The sequence below is a fragment of the Staurois parvus genome, unplaced genomic scaffold, assembly GCF_062004578.1.
Source record: "Staurois parvus isolate SC_StPar_1 unplaced genomic scaffold, SC_StPar_1.0 ptg000977l, whole genome shotgun sequence".
Lineage (NCBI taxonomy): Eukaryota > Metazoa > Chordata > Amphibia > Anura > Ranidae > Staurois > Staurois parvus.
Window position 1 is genome coordinate 621,193 of NW_028318773.1, and position 16,539 is coordinate 637,731.

Below are 16,539 nucleotides of genomic sequence, written 5' to 3' on the forward strand. Positions count from 1 at the left end.
TTAAGATCTCTGTTTTTGTTGGATTAATTTTTAAGTTTGATATCTCCCCATACTCTATCAGTGATTTCATTAAATTTGGCAATGGTATCCTAGGGTTCCCCACATAATACAACATATCATCCGCATAAGCTAGCACCTTATGCTCTGTGTCTCCTATCCGTATTCCCTTTATATCCACATTATTCCTTATTGTAGACAATTGAGATTCTAATGACAAAAAATATAATAGTGGAGACAGAGGGCATCCCTGTCTTGTTCCATTTAACATCCTGAAATACTCTGATAAATCCCCATTAACCATAATTGCGGCAGAGGGTAAACTATATAACTTCCTTATCCATTCTCTCATTCAATCTCCCATCTCCAGTACTTCCAGTGTATCCATCATGTATCCCCAGTCTACCCTATCAAATGCCTTTTCGGCATCGATCGAGAGCACCACCGCAGGGGTTTTCTCATTTCTGCTTTTTTGGATGAGGAACAAAGATCTCAATCCGTTATCTCTACCCTCTCTCCCTGGAACAAAGCCCACTTGATCTATGTGTATCCATTCAGGCATTAGGTCTTTCAACCTGTTAGCAAGAATGTTTGCATATAATTTAGTATCTGTGTTCAGTAAAGATAATCGGTCTATAGCTTGAACATTGGGTAACATCCTTACCTTCTTTATGAATGAGAACTACATGTGCTTGTAGGGATTCCTGCCTCATTTCCATTTCTCCCCCCAATGCGTTCATATATATCCTTAATTTAGGTACTAATAGTTTTTTATATTTTTTATAATACCTCACTGTATATCCATCTGGCCCTGGGATTTTCCCAGCCATGGTACTTTTTAATGCTAATTGTATTTCTTCCTGCATTATTTCTGATTCTAGGGATTTTAATTGTACCTCACTTATTTTCGGTAATCCTGCATTTTTTAAATATATCCGTCTTTTTTCCATTTTTCCTATTCCATCATTATTTGTAGAACTATGGGGAGTAATATTATATAAATTGCTATAATCTTTAAACACCCTATCGATGTCTTTAGTGGAGTACACCAATTCTCCTTTGGGGTCTCTTATTTTTTCTATATAGTTCCTAGATTTTTTTTTCTCTGAGCCCTCAAATACTTTCCTGGCCTATCTCCCCATCTATATCTCTCACTTATCATTTTATTAAATACTCTTCTCTTATCTTCTTCCAGAAAATTATTTAGTTTTTCTCTTTTATTTATTACCCTCTCTGTAATCTCTTTTGTTACTCTCTATTCAAGTTCAGAGAGTTCCCTGAGAAGCCCATTCATTTTTTCTCTTCTTTCCCTTTTCTTCTTTGCTCCGATAGCAATAAGGATTCCTTTAATATAAGCAATATGAGCCTCCCACACTGTTGCTATAGACACATCTCCTGTATCATTTTCTTCAAAAAATTGCTCTATTTCTTTTAAAATTTTTTGATCCGTCTCTTGATCCAGGAGAAGTGTCTCATTTAACCTCCATACTTTTCCCCCCTTAACCACCTCCCGCCCGCCATACAGTCCAATGACGGACGCAAGGCGGTTCTCTCGTTCTGGGAGGATGTCATAAGACGTCCTCCCATTCTCACCATGCATGCACGGCTCCAGGAGCGCTGCCTATCAGTGCCACCTATCAGTGCCATATATGAGTGCTGCCTTTCAGTGCCCATCAGTGATGTCTGTCAATGCCCATCAGTGTCACCTACCAGTGCCTCCTCATCAGTGCCACCTATCATTGTCCATCAGTGCAGCCTATCAGTGCCCATTAGTGCAGCCTCATTAGCGCACATCAGTGAAGGAGAAAAATCACTTATTTATAAAATTTTATAACAAAAACTAAGAAAAAAACTTTCTTTCAAAATTTTCTGTGGTTTTTGGTTTGTTTAAGAAAAAATGAAAAACCCAGATGTTATTAAATACCACCAAAATAAAGCTCTATCTGTCACAAAAAAATGATAAAAATTTCATATGGGTACAGTGTTGCATGACCACGCAATTGTCATTCAAAGTGTGACAGTGCTGAAAGCTGGAAATTGGCCTGGGCAGGAAGGGGGTATAAGTGTCCTATAGGCTAGTGGTTAAACTCCTTTCCCCATAGTAATTTCATTGTAACAGGAGCATGGTCTGATATTGACATTACTTCTAATTTTACTTTGACCAGAGACTCACTAAGTTGATGTTGCAGCAATATGTAGTCCAATCTTGAATACATCTTGTGTGCATGAGAGTAAAGCGTATAGTCTCTGTCCTTCATATGCTTAATTCTCCATATATCTACAAGTTGACATTGAAATATAATTTTCTTCAAGGATCTCAGAGACCTACTCTCCTCTCCACAGGAGATGTCATATCTATCTGAGGGTCCATGCAAAGATTGAAATCTCCCGCCACAATTAAACCACCTTTTTTGAAATCCATTAATTTTGTCAGAGTGTTTTTTAAGAATATCTCCGGTTTATTATTTGGGCAATAAATATTTGCTAATGTACAATCTATTTCTTGTAATCTTCCCTTTAAAAACAGAAATCTCCCTTCAGGATCCACTAATCTGTCCTCCAACTAAAACCTTATATTTTTCGCAAATCCTATTGCCACTCCCTTAGCTCTTCTAATTGTAGAGTCTGCATAGAACCACAATGGATAGTATCTAGAATTTAATTCCACGTTTGTCTCTCTCCCCAAATGTGTCTCCTGTAAGAAAACCACTGAAGACAATCTATGCTGAAGTCTTAACCTACCTACCCCCTCCCCATCCCCTTCCCCCCTCCCATCCTCTCATAACCTCAAACCGCGTATCCTTAAGTTGCATCTTTTGTCCCTGTTCTCCTGATCTTCCAATTTATATAGCAGATTTCTCTGTTCTTTTCTCATTGCCATCAACCGTCTCTCTATGTTTAACATGGCTTGGGCATGTTTATCCAGTTTTTCCTCCGTCTCTTCCACTCTTGATAATACCAGTCCTAGATCTTTATGCAGTTTCGCCATCTCCTGTTTTATTGACCTTTATAATCCTTTAAACATATCTGCCATTTCTATTTTAGTGAGCAATTGTAAGTTTTTATTTTTTTCTTCTATGTTCTCTGAATCCGCTATTTTTCCTAAATCTCCTTCCTCAATGTCTTGACTTATATTTGTTATTTCCAGGGATAGTCTAGTACATTCTCCTTTACTATTTTCAGTCTCAGTTCTACCGCTTATTTCTTGTCTCTCGGGGGTCTGTTTCTCTTGTTGTGGTATATATATTTTTTAATTGAGCTTGTCTGGGGGGCCTTTGACCCACCTCCTTTTATCGCTTTATTTTTCATAATGTTGTAATTTTTTCTATTATTCTCTCTTTAACTCCTTATCTCCCCCTTCCTTGGGACCTCTGTCAGTCTCCAGAACCATTTGGGGATCCTCTCTGTTTAAATTTATCTTCCTTCTGCTTCTTCTTTTAACAAGTGCATCTAGGTGGAGTCCCGTGGGTGCCGTCCCCCCTCAATTTTACTACCCATTTCACTCAATAAGATTTTTTCACTAAAATTCCATCACATCAGTCTCTCACTCACCCTTTTGGCCCCTTCTTCCTCCACATCGAATGCTACGTTCCTCCAGTGTTCTCTCCTGGGTGAGTGGGGCAGCCACTTCAATGTCCAGTGATGTGAGCCTTCAGGGGGGGCTCCCTCAGTGTATCCACCAAGGTCCCGACTGATTCGGGTGTGTTCTGCTACTCCTCTGGGCCGGCCGGGACTCCTTTGCGGCGTGTCACATGACCCCTCGGGGTCCGCGCTGCTCCTTCAGGCTGTCAGGGACCTCCACTCTCTCCTCCCTTCAGCCATGATTTCCACCACTGTCACCGCAGGGACCTCGTTTCACCCCCAGGGAACCATACCCACGCTTAGGTAGGTCCCGGCGGCAGCTCCCTCGGGGTTTCCTCTTCATTCCAGGAGGGACATCGGAGATGCCTGGTGCCGGGAGATCTCACATTCATCTCCCGCTTGGCGCCATGTCCAGGCTCCTCCCTTAATTCCTGTTACTACTCCTGGAGATCTTTTTCTTAAGCTTGGTGGCTGAGATTTTTTAGGATACTCAATCTTCCTCTAATTTTGTCATTTGTACCAATATGTACCATGACAGCTGCATCTTCCCCAGTCCTAAACCAGCAATCTATGAACCCATTCTACATTGTCTATAATCCAATCGCTAAACATCAGACTGTGCATTGCTTTCGGTCTTTGTGACAGATTAGCCTGACTGTCCCCTAAATTACTGAGTCCCCTGTCATCAGTGTATGTCTATCCCTGCTTATATACCTCTTATCAAACTTACTGACATAGTCAATCCTTTGACAGTTAGATGAGGTATTCTGCTCCAACAATGCTTCTCCTAAACGGATGTCCTAAATGACATGAAACTGGGCATATTTATTAGGGTGTATCAATTCCGGACTAGGTTCTCTAACACTTTTCCCTATAACCTAGGTAATCACCAGTGGATCCTGTCCCTCCACTTCTCCACCTTTCTCCATACTGACCCCTGCCAGCACCTGATGTGTAAGGTCCAAACTCCTTTCCAAGATGTTAATGATCCATACTGTTGCCAGCTGCTTCTTTAGATCCAGAATATGGGCTTCCAAAGAAAACAACTTGCTTATGTCTTACACAACAGTATCTACCCTTAATCAGTTGCACTAAAAAGTTATACACAGAACAGAACATGCACTGGGTTGCATTACAACTCATGGATGACATGGTTACTTTTAACTTACGGGGAGACTCAAATTTTTGGAACAACTGTTTTATACTAGTTACAGAGCTTAAGCCTGGTTTGCTTCAAAACTTGTGTAACTTACATTAACTTAGTACTAGGGCTGCTACAATAAAGGATGTTTATTTTAAAAATAAAGTTAACCTTTAACCACTCGCCCTCCAGAGGATTTACCCCCTTCCTGACCAGGCCATTTTTTGCAATATTGCGTTATTTTAACTGGCAATTGCGTGGTCATGCAACGCTGCACCCAAATGAAATTTATGTCCTTTTTTTCTCACAAATGGAGCTTTCTTTCGGTGGTATTTGATCGCCTCTGCGTTTTTTAATTTTTTGCGCTATAAACAAAAAAAGACCAATAATTTTGAAAACAAAGCTATATTTTTGACTTTTTTTTTATTAAACATGTCCAGTAAAAAACATTTAAAAATCTAATTTCATCATTCAATGGAAGCCGGTCTAAGGACCGACTTCTGATGAACAGAGAGGGCTACGCACGGATCAAAATTCAACTGGTCCCTGATGAACTAGTTGAATTTCAATCCATGTATAGCCAGCTTTAGACAACTTTTAAAGTTCCATGTGGTATGGTGGTACATAGATCAGGATGTTTTCTTGATAATCTTTTGAGGAACTTCATTGTCTGGGTATATATACTGTAAAGATTTAGACCTATTCATGTTATATTTTCTTAGGCCTGGTATAGCTAATTCCCTAAACTGAATCTTTTTTTTTAACTGGTTTTAACTTTGTTTGCCCCTAGAGCACAATTTCATTCAAGCAGAGCTCTATTTAACTTTTCTCACCAAGTTTTAAAACTGAGGTCTGTGGTTTGACAAAGACCAGTGCATTAAGAACCATACGCTTGGTTTGTATGAAAAGCATGGCTCAACAGTGATCAGAGTCAATGTAAAAAAATATTCAGAGTACTGAGAAAAGGTAAGCTTTGTCATTAGATTTGTCTATTTCTTGTTTGTATTTAATTAACAAACGTGATATTCTATTTACCTTAATGATTTCAGATGCAGTTTTGTCTTGATTTTTACTGGCACAAACAGCAGGCTAGAGGTAAAGGGCAAGACAAAGAATAAGTAAATTAAAAACAAAAATGGAAGGATAACGGTTTTGGGAGATGACCTAGGTTTTTAACAGTAATGAAAACTGTAGGTGGAATTCCCAGAAAACAAACATTATCTTCCAGTTAAAAATACAGTTATTCATTTTGAATGGATATCTAACAAGCATATATAACCTACACCTATGTTTGCGCTTAATTATTAATCATAATTGTCTGCAGGGGCATTCCTGCCATGAGGCAAGTTGACCCAAGTGCCTCAGGTGGCACTAATGTAAGAACCAGCAAACACAAATGCTCCTGCGCTTGGGGATGGACTCGATGCTACAACCACATTAAAAATGTCCTGGAACATGCACACCTTGCTGCCCTCAAATGGACCGGGGGAATCCAAATATACTGAATGGGGAAAGAACAAAAAGAGGGCGCACAGGTCTAGTGCATTACCATAAAAAATGTTTAATAAAAAAATAATAAAGTAGGTGTTGTACTCACAAACGACAATATAGTCAAGGCACATCATAAAAGAACAGCTGGATCAACACCGCGCTGAGTAACAGTCCGCAATAGGGAGTTTAGACATCCAAAAGGCTGACGCATTTCGAGGACTTGCCTCTTCCTCAGAGCCAACTGACCAAATGTCTGCTCCCTCTTTTATATGCTCACTACTAGTTAAACCAAAGGTCACATGGGCCGTCCTGGACACTCCCCTGTGCAGGTGGAGGAGTCACAGGGGCAATCGATATAGTGTAAGTAAACACGAAAGGTCTATAAAAAAAAAAATATATATATATATATATATATATATGTGTATAAATAAAACCATTGAAACTAGTGACAATCATAAAATCATATGAACCATAAGAAGTTTGCACAGTGAAAAATGAATAAATAAATGGAAAGTTACACATATATAAAAAATAATAAAAATCCTTCCTGGCACTAATGTAAGGAGCAACACTGAAACCAGAGTATCCACCCTATTTCATCCTGAGCCTGGTAACTGGTAATTCATCCACTCATTACGGAGCTTCCTGCCCAGACTAAAGCTGGCCATACATGTATAGATTTTCGTTCAAGAATTTTAGTTTCAAGAATATTCATTTGATTTTCTAACCATTAGTGGGGTCAAATCAATGTTTGTTTTTGACAGCAATGACAAGAAAATTCGAAGGAGCAGGAAGGAAAATTTATCTCAATCAAACAAATTTTCAGCCAGTGCATGTAGTTATTGGTCAGAAATTACATTTGGTTTAAAATCAAATGTTAAAAGCGAAAGACAATTTTCGAACGACATTCATCCACTCATTGAATGTTCAAAGAATTTTCATACAAGTTTTCTTATGAATATTCTTGTCCAAAAATCTACACATGTATGGCCAGCTTTAGGCTTCTCAGTGCAGGGGCAGCATGTGTGTGAGCAAAAAAAAAAGGTCACCTCAGGCTGCATTCACTCCCAACTTACTCATTATTCTCTAGATAACAGGGTGAAAATGGATATGCAAACACCATGGCTACTGGAGGAGTAGGTAGATGGTGCTAGATCTTTAGAAAAAAATCTCACTCAATGCCACTCAATGAAATTGGCCACTCAATGAAAATGGAGGAGAAGCAGTTTAACCTTAAGCTGTGTAGGGGGTCAGAGCAGTAAGAACAATCAGAGGTGTTGATAGTTTCAAAATTCATAGATGAGCATCTTAACTAACGTAATATTCAGGGATATGGGAATTGGTATTTACATGCACTCACCTACATGGGTTAAACTGGATGGACTGGTGTCTTTATTCAGCCTCACCAACTGTGCAACTGTGTAATTCTATAGGGTGGTATGAAATTGGTGATCTGATGTGTTTTGACACTGGGAAGTCAGAATGCCAAATATAAAAAAAGAACACCACACTATAAGACCGAAATTAAATATGAATTTATTCTATTAAAATGGTTCAAACAAAACTCGCAGATGCAGTCAACACATTTTGCACATATTGGGGGCTCAGAGGTGCTCCCTTATCAGGGATAAAATGAAGACAAAATATTTACATAGGAAATAGATACTGGGAAATGTTCATTAAATAAAATGCACTTAGTAAGGCTAGGTTCACATCTGTGCAGGTGGTGCCGCTGTGGATCTGCATGAAAATCCATGCAGCCACACCACCCACACAGAGAAATGCGTACCCGTGTGCGGGTGCCATTAGTTTTTTCTTATCTTCTGGTGCTAAAAAGGGTTTCCTGCAAAAATATTGTCAGGTACTTGTCAGCATCAGGGTCTGAAAAGAGTCCAAAAACACACTGATTAGGGTTCAGCATCAGAGGTGAGCAATTTGATTGTGTAAAAAGTTAACTACTTGGATCCAGTAATGTTGCATCACAGGACAGGCCTACAATAAATTATATAAGGTGTCTCTAGCAGTGGAGCATCTTCATTTGCACCATTTAACTGAATAAATTAATTGTGAATTCCAATCTTATGGTGTGATGTGTCTGTTTTTCCATTTTAACATTATGGAACACTCTATTGCATGGGAGTTGGTAGTGTTGGAGTTGGAAAGACAGGTTTACAGAAGCAGAAGGGAAAATCTCACCAGGGGGTAATGTTTAGTTATGAGACTAACTTCACACAGCTTTAACACAGGATAAGAATATTTATTTGCAGCCATATAACTGAAATTTTTCAAATCCCACTGGAGCTGAAAATAACTGTCACCTTTTTGAAAATAAGGATTTTTATACTGCTGTGTTAATGTTAACTTTGTGAGCCTATATCCTGGTAAGTAATCTGCAGGTGGGGGTAAAAGGTGACCCTAGAAGCTGCCCAACCTGATGGTGCCCAAAAGAACATGTAACTCCTGAGAATAGCTGAACAAAAGTAAAAATCGTTGGCTAGTGAAAAATGTTCACATATGTATTTCAACTTTGAATTCAGCCATTTGTTTTGCCTTAACTTATACATTTGTGAATTTTATGAATAACTATTATATAAAACATGTTAATACCTGTGGTTGTGATGACCCTTCCTCTTGAAGGAAGATTAGTTTCTGTCGAGAAATGGATGTGGTTTTGTAATATTCAACAAGTTCATTGATAGACTTGAACTTTTCAGTCCATAAGCTGTAATTCCCCAATTTGTCTCTAATAACTTTGAAATGCTGCACATCTTCCTCATGCCTAAAATAAACCAAAAAATATATACATTTCTTTCAAACGTGATATTTGTCTTATGCTCATGTTGTGTACAAGGACAAATCCAACATCCTTTCCTGGAACATCCCCATGTTAGCACATGCAGGTGTGGCCCCCTCAACAAGAACCCAAAGACAATTTCTTAACCAAGCCAATAAAGATTTATCTCCAGGCAGGAGATGTTCATTTTGACACATGGACAGCACCTGTGTGTATCTTTTTTCCCTTTTAAGCACTTTCAGGATCTAATTTAAGCATGTACTGGTTATGCAGCTTTTTTATCTTTTAATCCTTGCCTATATTTCAATTTAAACTGGAGTTATGATCGCTTCCCTAGGTTGCTTGTTTCAGGGTGGTTTCTTTCTCTTGCAGCATCCTATGAAGCCACTCTTGCATGCAGGGACTAGAGTTGAACTGTATCAATAGAAATACACAGCCCTGTCCTAGGATGGCAAGGCACTCCCTCTTCTTCTCCTCCAACCCTTTCCCTTATCCAAGCTAACAGACTTGAGACTGTATTGTCCACTATTAACTCTTTCCTGTGAAAACCAGAAATTCAGGGAAGCAGCGCACTGTGCAGGAGCCAATGTAACTGGAAGCGCTGCAGTAAGAATTTAAATAGCTTACTGGAGAGTTTATTTTATTGTGCTCAGTGTGTTAAACTAAAAATGCTGAAGGTTTAATAACGTTATTCCTTTAACATTACATTCCAGCTCAGTCCTTGTCTTTTCCTTTGTAAAGGCCCGATTTTGTATCCTAAATGGTTGATGAATGCCTGAGCCTGAGGGTTGTGTATCTGCTGACATAATATAGCTGCCATGGACCATTATATACTGCATCTAGATGGACCATTCTTTTTACTACTTTCCCCCTTCCCTTATTGCTTTACAAATTTTCTCAATTGCTCTGAAATTTAATTTCTGTTTGTTTCCTAGACTTCTTGGCTTCTTTTACTTTCAGGCAATAGTGGAAAGTATTTTGTAATTTTTTATGTTTCTAGGGCCTCACAGAGTAAATCTTTTTACCCTCCACCTTGACAGAGGAACAAAGATATTCTGTTCAGCATTATTTTTCTGGTATAGATCGCTCAGAAAAAGGTAAGATTGCTGAAGATCATGCTTTTGATTTTGCATTAGGCTCTCCATTTATAGATACTGTTAAGGATATGATTACTTGGGAAGATGAGGTGGACTAACCCAAACAAGTTAGGAAAAATTATCTTTACCCTAAGAAACAGCCACTAATTACAGATGTAAAGGATTGTAGAAGATGAGTGGGTCACCATAAGTACCAGGTTGCCAAAAGGTATATCCCTTGTCCCTAGGGGATTAGGAATTGGTGGGGATGGATCCCAAGGTAGATGCAGCACTGATGAGGTTGGCAAGAAACATAAGCTTACCCTTAAATAAAGTTGTCACCTTTAAGAACCTTATGGAAAGAGGGGCCCATAAAAAAAGTATATTCAGTGGTCGGAGCTACTGCCAAACAAGCTGTTGCTCTAACTTCAGTGGCCAGGTCCCTAAAAGTTTGGGCAGAGAATGTGGAACATGCTTTCCACTGCTCCCAGAACCTTTTGGAAGGTTCTCTTGGCTCCATTAGGTTTTATTTGGTGAAAGAAAATTCACCAAAATCTTTTTTCTTGATCATTGTCTGGTGGTAGCAAAGTCTCTAATACAGCTTTTACCACGTTGAAAAATAGTTATGTGCCAGCTTATGAATTTTGGATGGTAGGTGAATGTCAAAAAGAGTCATGTGGAACCCTGCTGGTCCAAAGTCAGGCCTCTACCAGGGACTGTATCAATGTCACTACAAATTCTAGTCTCCAGGACAGGGGGCTCATTTTCAAAGCAGGTCGGCTCACAGGATATAGAGTAACTATGAGAAAGCTGGATTTTCTCCAATTTGGAGTGGACAAAGATTTTGCCCACAATACCATTAAAATACACATTTCTGCTATTTTGGCTATGACTGACAACCAATGGCTGTCAAACCCTCTCATTATATAAATTTGTAAGGGCACTTCTAAACGTTAGACAAGCCAAATGATCTGTTTTATTAAAATACAATCACTAAAAAGTTAGTTACCAAAGAAATGTTCCAATAAATACAACACTTCTATTATACCAACATCATTACGCCAATATAATAAAGAGAGGAAATACACTCACTGGATGCTGCTATTATTAAAAAACTCAAAATAATAATAAAAATGTGAAAAATATACAAATCACAAATAATAGCGCAAACCAAATCACACAACTAAATATAACCACCACCAAATAAGTGCATATTAATAGTGCAAACAAAAAATCAATAAATAGGGAATCTCAATATAGTCCATTCAAAAAAGTCCATATAAACATGATCCCTCGGAAGAAGTAATTGGACGAAACGCGTCAGCGTGTGGCCTTCCTGTGACGTCACTACTCATGCTGATGCACGTGTCCGGATCACATGATCGCGCTATTACCATCTTGAATGCGGGCTGGCTGGTGAGACACAGGATGCAGAGACTGGAGCTCTGATATAACAAAACGCCTTGTTTTTATTTGCTCATTGTGAGTGTGATTTGTTTGACAATAAATTTGTTGGATGATACTGCACTATGGCGAGTATTTTCTTTACCCACATGTGCTAATCTGGATATGAGAGGATCTTCTCTGGAGTTTGTTTGGTGATATGCTGGATACATAGTAGTATGCTGAGTAATTACCAACACATGAGGATCGTCCTTTGAAGTCTGTTTGGTGAATGCTGGATACAGTGGGGCAAAAAAGTATTTAGTCAGCCACCAATTGTGCAAGTTCACCCACTTAAAAAGATGAGAGAGGCCTGTAATTGGCATTATAGGTAGACCTCAATTATGAGAGACTGAATGAGAAAAAAAATCCAGACAATCACATTGGCTGATTTGAATAGAATTTATTTGCAAATTATGGTGGAAAATAAGTATTTGGTCACCTACAAACAAGCAAGATTTCTGGCTCTCACAGACCTGTGCCTTTTTCTTTAAGAGGCTCCTCTGTCCTGCACTCATTACCTGTATCAATGGCACCTGTTTGAACTTGTTATCAGTATAAAAGACACCTGTCCACAATCTCAAACAGTCACACTCCAAACTCCACTATGGTGAAGACCAAAGAGCTGTCAAAGGACACCAGAAACAAAATTATAGACCTGCACCAGGCTGGGAAGACTGAATCTGCAATAGGCAAGCAGCTGGGTGTGAACAAATCAACTGTGGGAACAATATTTAGAAAATGGAAGACATACAAGACCACTGATAATCTCCCTCAATCTGGGGCTCCATGCAAGATCTCACCCCGTGGGGTCAAAATGATCACAAGAACAGTGAGCAAAAATCCCAGGACCACACGGGGGGACCTAGGGAATGACCTGCAGAGAGCTGGGACCAACGTAACAAAGGCTACCATCAGTAACACACTACGCCGACAAGGACTCAGATCCTGCAGTGCCAGACGTGTCCCCCTGCTTAAGCCAAGACATGTCCGGGCCCCTCTGAAGTTTGCTAGAGAGCATATGGATGATCCAGAAGAGGATTGGGAGAATGTCATGTGGTCAGATGAAACCAAAATAGAACTGTTTGGTAGAAACACAACTCGTCGTGTTTGGAGGAGAGAGAATGCTGAGTTGCATCCAAAGAACACCATACCTACTGTGAAGCATGGGGGTGGCAACATCATGCTTTGGGGCTGTTTCTCTGCAAAGGGACCAAGACGACTGATCCATGTACAGGACAGAATGAATGGGGCCATGTATCGTGAGATTTTGAGTGCAAACCTTCTTCCATCAGCAAGGGCATTGAAGATGAAACGTGGCTGGGTCTTCCAACATGACAATGATCCCAAACATACCGCCCCGGCAACAAAGGAGTGGCTTTGTAAGAAGCATTTCAAGGTCCTGGAGTGGCCTAGCTAGTCTCCAGATCTCAACCCTATAGAAAACTTTTGGAGGGAGTTGAAAGTCCGTGTTGCCCAACGTCAGCCCCAAAACACCACTGGTCTAGAAGAGATCTGCATGGAGGAATGGGCCAACATACCAGCAACAGTGTGTGCCAACCTTGTGAAGACTTACAGGAAACATTTGACCTCTGTCTTTGCCAACAAAGGATATATAACAAAGTATTGAGATTAACTTTTGATATTGACCAAATACTTATTTTCCACCATAATTTGCAAATAAATTCTTTCCAAATCAGCCAATGTGATTGTCTGGATTTTTTTCCTCATTTTGTCTCTCATAGTTGAGGTCTACCTTTTGATGGGGTGTTTTTGAGCACTGAATACCACATTGCTTATGAAGGAGGATCTCATTACTTCATTTACTGAGGATCATGTTTATATGGACTTTTTTGAATGGACTATATTGAGATTCCCTATTTATTGATTTTTTTGTTTGCACTATTAATATGCATTTATTTGGTGGTGGTTATATTTAGTTGTGTGATTTGGTTTGCGCTATTATTTGTGATTTGTATATTTTTCACATTTTTATTATTATTTTATTAAAATACTGTCTGACATTTGTTTTGAATGCTTTGACTTCTCCACAGTTTGATCCAATTAAGACCGTATTTTTGGGGATCTTAGTTTTGAAAATCTCATTTCTCCTTGCTATGTTCTCACCAAAGTGAATTTCAGAATTGCAGGTACTGTTAGCAGTTGAGCCATACTTTAAGATCTTCCATGAAAAAGTTGTACGTAGGCAATCTCTTGATTTTAACTCAAAGATGGTATATATTTTCCATCTTGCTATGAAATGGTATTTGCCAGCTTTTGTTTCCTACTCCTACTTTGAAGGAAGTGGGAAAGTTTCATATACTAGACTTAAGGGTCAATTCACTATGAGATAAATACCGCATGAATTTTTGAGTTAAAATTACTCATGTGGTATTTATTTCAAAAGTAGTCAATTCACTAAAAACATGCGTTATTTACCAAATGCATTAAATATTTATGTTTTGCGTATGTTTGGGTGCTATTTTTTGCAGGCTAACATTGCACCAGAATGCACACTACATTGTAGTGAGCTTTCATTCACAAAATGATCTCCCTCTAATGAAGTGTTTCATTACTGAGATCAGAGAAGAACATTTTTATACTGATTCATTGTATAGTTTTCACTTTCTGGCCAGTGCAGTGTTCCTCTATTTGTTATTTTGTATATTTCTAAAATACCACCAGCAAACACTTGGTGATAAATAACGAATGTGTATGTTTTTTAACCACTTGCCCTCCAAAGGATTTACCCCCCTTCTTGACCAGGCCATTTTCTGCGATACGGCACTGCGTTACTTTAACTGACAATTGCGCGGTCATGCAACGCTGTACATAAATTAAATTTATGTCCTTTTTTCCCCACAAATAGAGCATTCTTTTGGTAGTATTTGATCATCACTGCGTTTTGGTTTTTTTTGTGTGCTGTAAACAAAAAAGACCGACAATTTTGAAAAAATATATTTTTGACTTTTTGCTATTAAACATATCCAATAAAAAAAATTAAAAAAATCAAATTTCGTCATAAATTTAGTCCAAAATGTATTCTGCTACATGTCTTTGCTAAAAACAAAATCCAAATACAATTAAGTGGTTTATGTGCAAGTTATAGCATCTAAAAATGGCAGTATATTTACTGGAATTTGTTTTTTATACTAGTAATTCCGGCGATCAGCAACTGTGGGAATTCGGAGGGCATTCTGATACTGGGTGGGAACTGACTAACTGCCACTGACATCCCAATGACACTAATACAGTGATCAGTGCTAATAAAAAGCACTGACACTGTACTAATAATAGCTTATGTTAGCAATTAATTGGAGCATCGAGTGATCAATAGAGATTAATTGCTAATAAGTACTAATTTTTTCTCAGAAAATAGGTGCAGAAACTGTAAGTCCCCATCACACCACTTGCCATCAACATCATCAACACCTCCCCCTCTTCCAGTGTGCTACATACAGAATGCAGAGTTCAGGAGTGCTTGACATACAGAGTGCAGGGTTCATCAGTGTAATATGCACAAAGTGCAGAATTCAGTTGTGCCCTATGTATAGAGTGCAGAGTTGAGAAGTGTGTTACATGTGGAGTGCAGGATTTGAGCAGTGTGCTGCATGCAGAGTGCAGAGTCGAGGAGCCTGCTACATACAAAGGGCAAAATGTAGCGGTGTTCTATGTACAGATTGCAGGGATGAGCAGTGTGCAGTGTACAGAGTGCAGAGTTCAGGAGTGTGCTATGTACAGGGTTGAGGAGTGCACTATGCACAGAGTGCAGAGTTCAGCAGAGCACTGTGTACAGAGTGCAGGGTTCAGTAGTACGCTGCATACACAGTGCAGAGTTCATAATTGTGCTACATACAGATTACAGTATTTAGGAATGTGCTACATACAGACTGTAGGGTTCAGGATTGTACTACATACAGAGTGCAGAATTTGGTGTTACATTCAGAGTGCAGAATTTTGGATTGTGCGTTACACTCAGAGTGCAGGGTTCAGGAGTATGCTAAGTACACTTTGAAGGGTTCAATAGTGCGCTAAGTACATAGTGCAGGGTTCAGGACTGTGCTACATACAGAGTGCAGGGTTCAGGAGTGTGCTACATACAGTGCACTGGGTTCAGGAGCACACTGCTTACAAAATGCAGGGTTCGGGATTGTGTTACATTCAGAGTGCAGGGTTGAGAATTGCGCTATATACAGAGTTCATATCTCACAGACCAGTTTGCAATTCCCCTCTCCTCCCAGTACAAAGCCCCCCCCCCCAAATTTCTGCCCCCTCCCCCCCAGTACAGAGTACTCTCCTTTCTGCCTAGTACAGAGTGCCACTCTTCCTCTTTCAGACATTTCCTCTCCTCCCTGTCCAGTACACACCCCTTCTCTCCTCCACAGAAAACAATGCACTGCAACTTACAGTAGGAAGTCACACTGCAAGTGCAGGCTTCTGGTGATGCTGCAGGTGTGAGGATAGAGCTGTGTGTCCCGTCCCATCCAGTCCCATCCCGGCCCCTCCTTTGTTCCGCCCTAATCCCTCCTCTGTTGTATATGTAGGGAGAGTACGAGGGTTTTGAGTGCTACTGGGATCGCCATCACTTCTAAAATACAGAAACCAGGCTTCTGTGTTTATAAATGACTTGTGAGCAGCAATGCACGGGGCCAGTGCTGAAGGTTCCAGCTGAAAGAAAAAGCCATGTTACTTGTGCATTAAAAAACTTGAAACTGCGGGCTGGATGAACCCCGTCAAAGAAAGGGCCCAGGGCACCCTACATGAGACCCGGAGCTACCCCTTTATCGGCAGCCCTGCCTGTACTCAGTGTGTTACACACTTCTGATCCCTACAATCTGTTCATTAGATACTCCTGGTCCCAGCACTTAGTGTTGCATAATCCTGATCATTGTGATGTGTGCTTTATTCACTTACGAACCTTGAATTCTGTGCTACACCCCCCAACCCTTCAGTCTGTTCATTATACACACCTAACCCATAACAGAGTGGGCTCAGGCTTAATTTAACCATACAAT

At 39.6% G+C, this 16,539-nt stretch overlaps 1 protein-coding gene across 3 annotated transcripts in view; it reads right to left on the bottom strand.

The window, feature by feature from the left end:
- LOC149441553 (GRB2-related adapter protein 2-like) overlaps positions 1-16,539 on the bottom strand; it is a 611,356-nt gene that overhangs the window by 26,624 nt on the left and 568,193 nt on the right. For 2 of the 3 annotated variants that reach the window (XM_089657205.1, XM_089657206.1), the window contains 2 exons: positions 8,819-8,990; positions 5,756-5,809 (listed from right to left, as the gene is read on the bottom strand). In XM_089657205.1, the coding sequence (XP_089513331.1) occupies positions 5,756-5,809; positions 8,819-8,990 (226 nt within the window). The remainder of the gene's footprint in view (positions 1-5,755; positions 5,810-8,818; positions 8,991-16,539) is intronic. The other variant, XM_089657207.1, reaches the window with a different exon arrangement.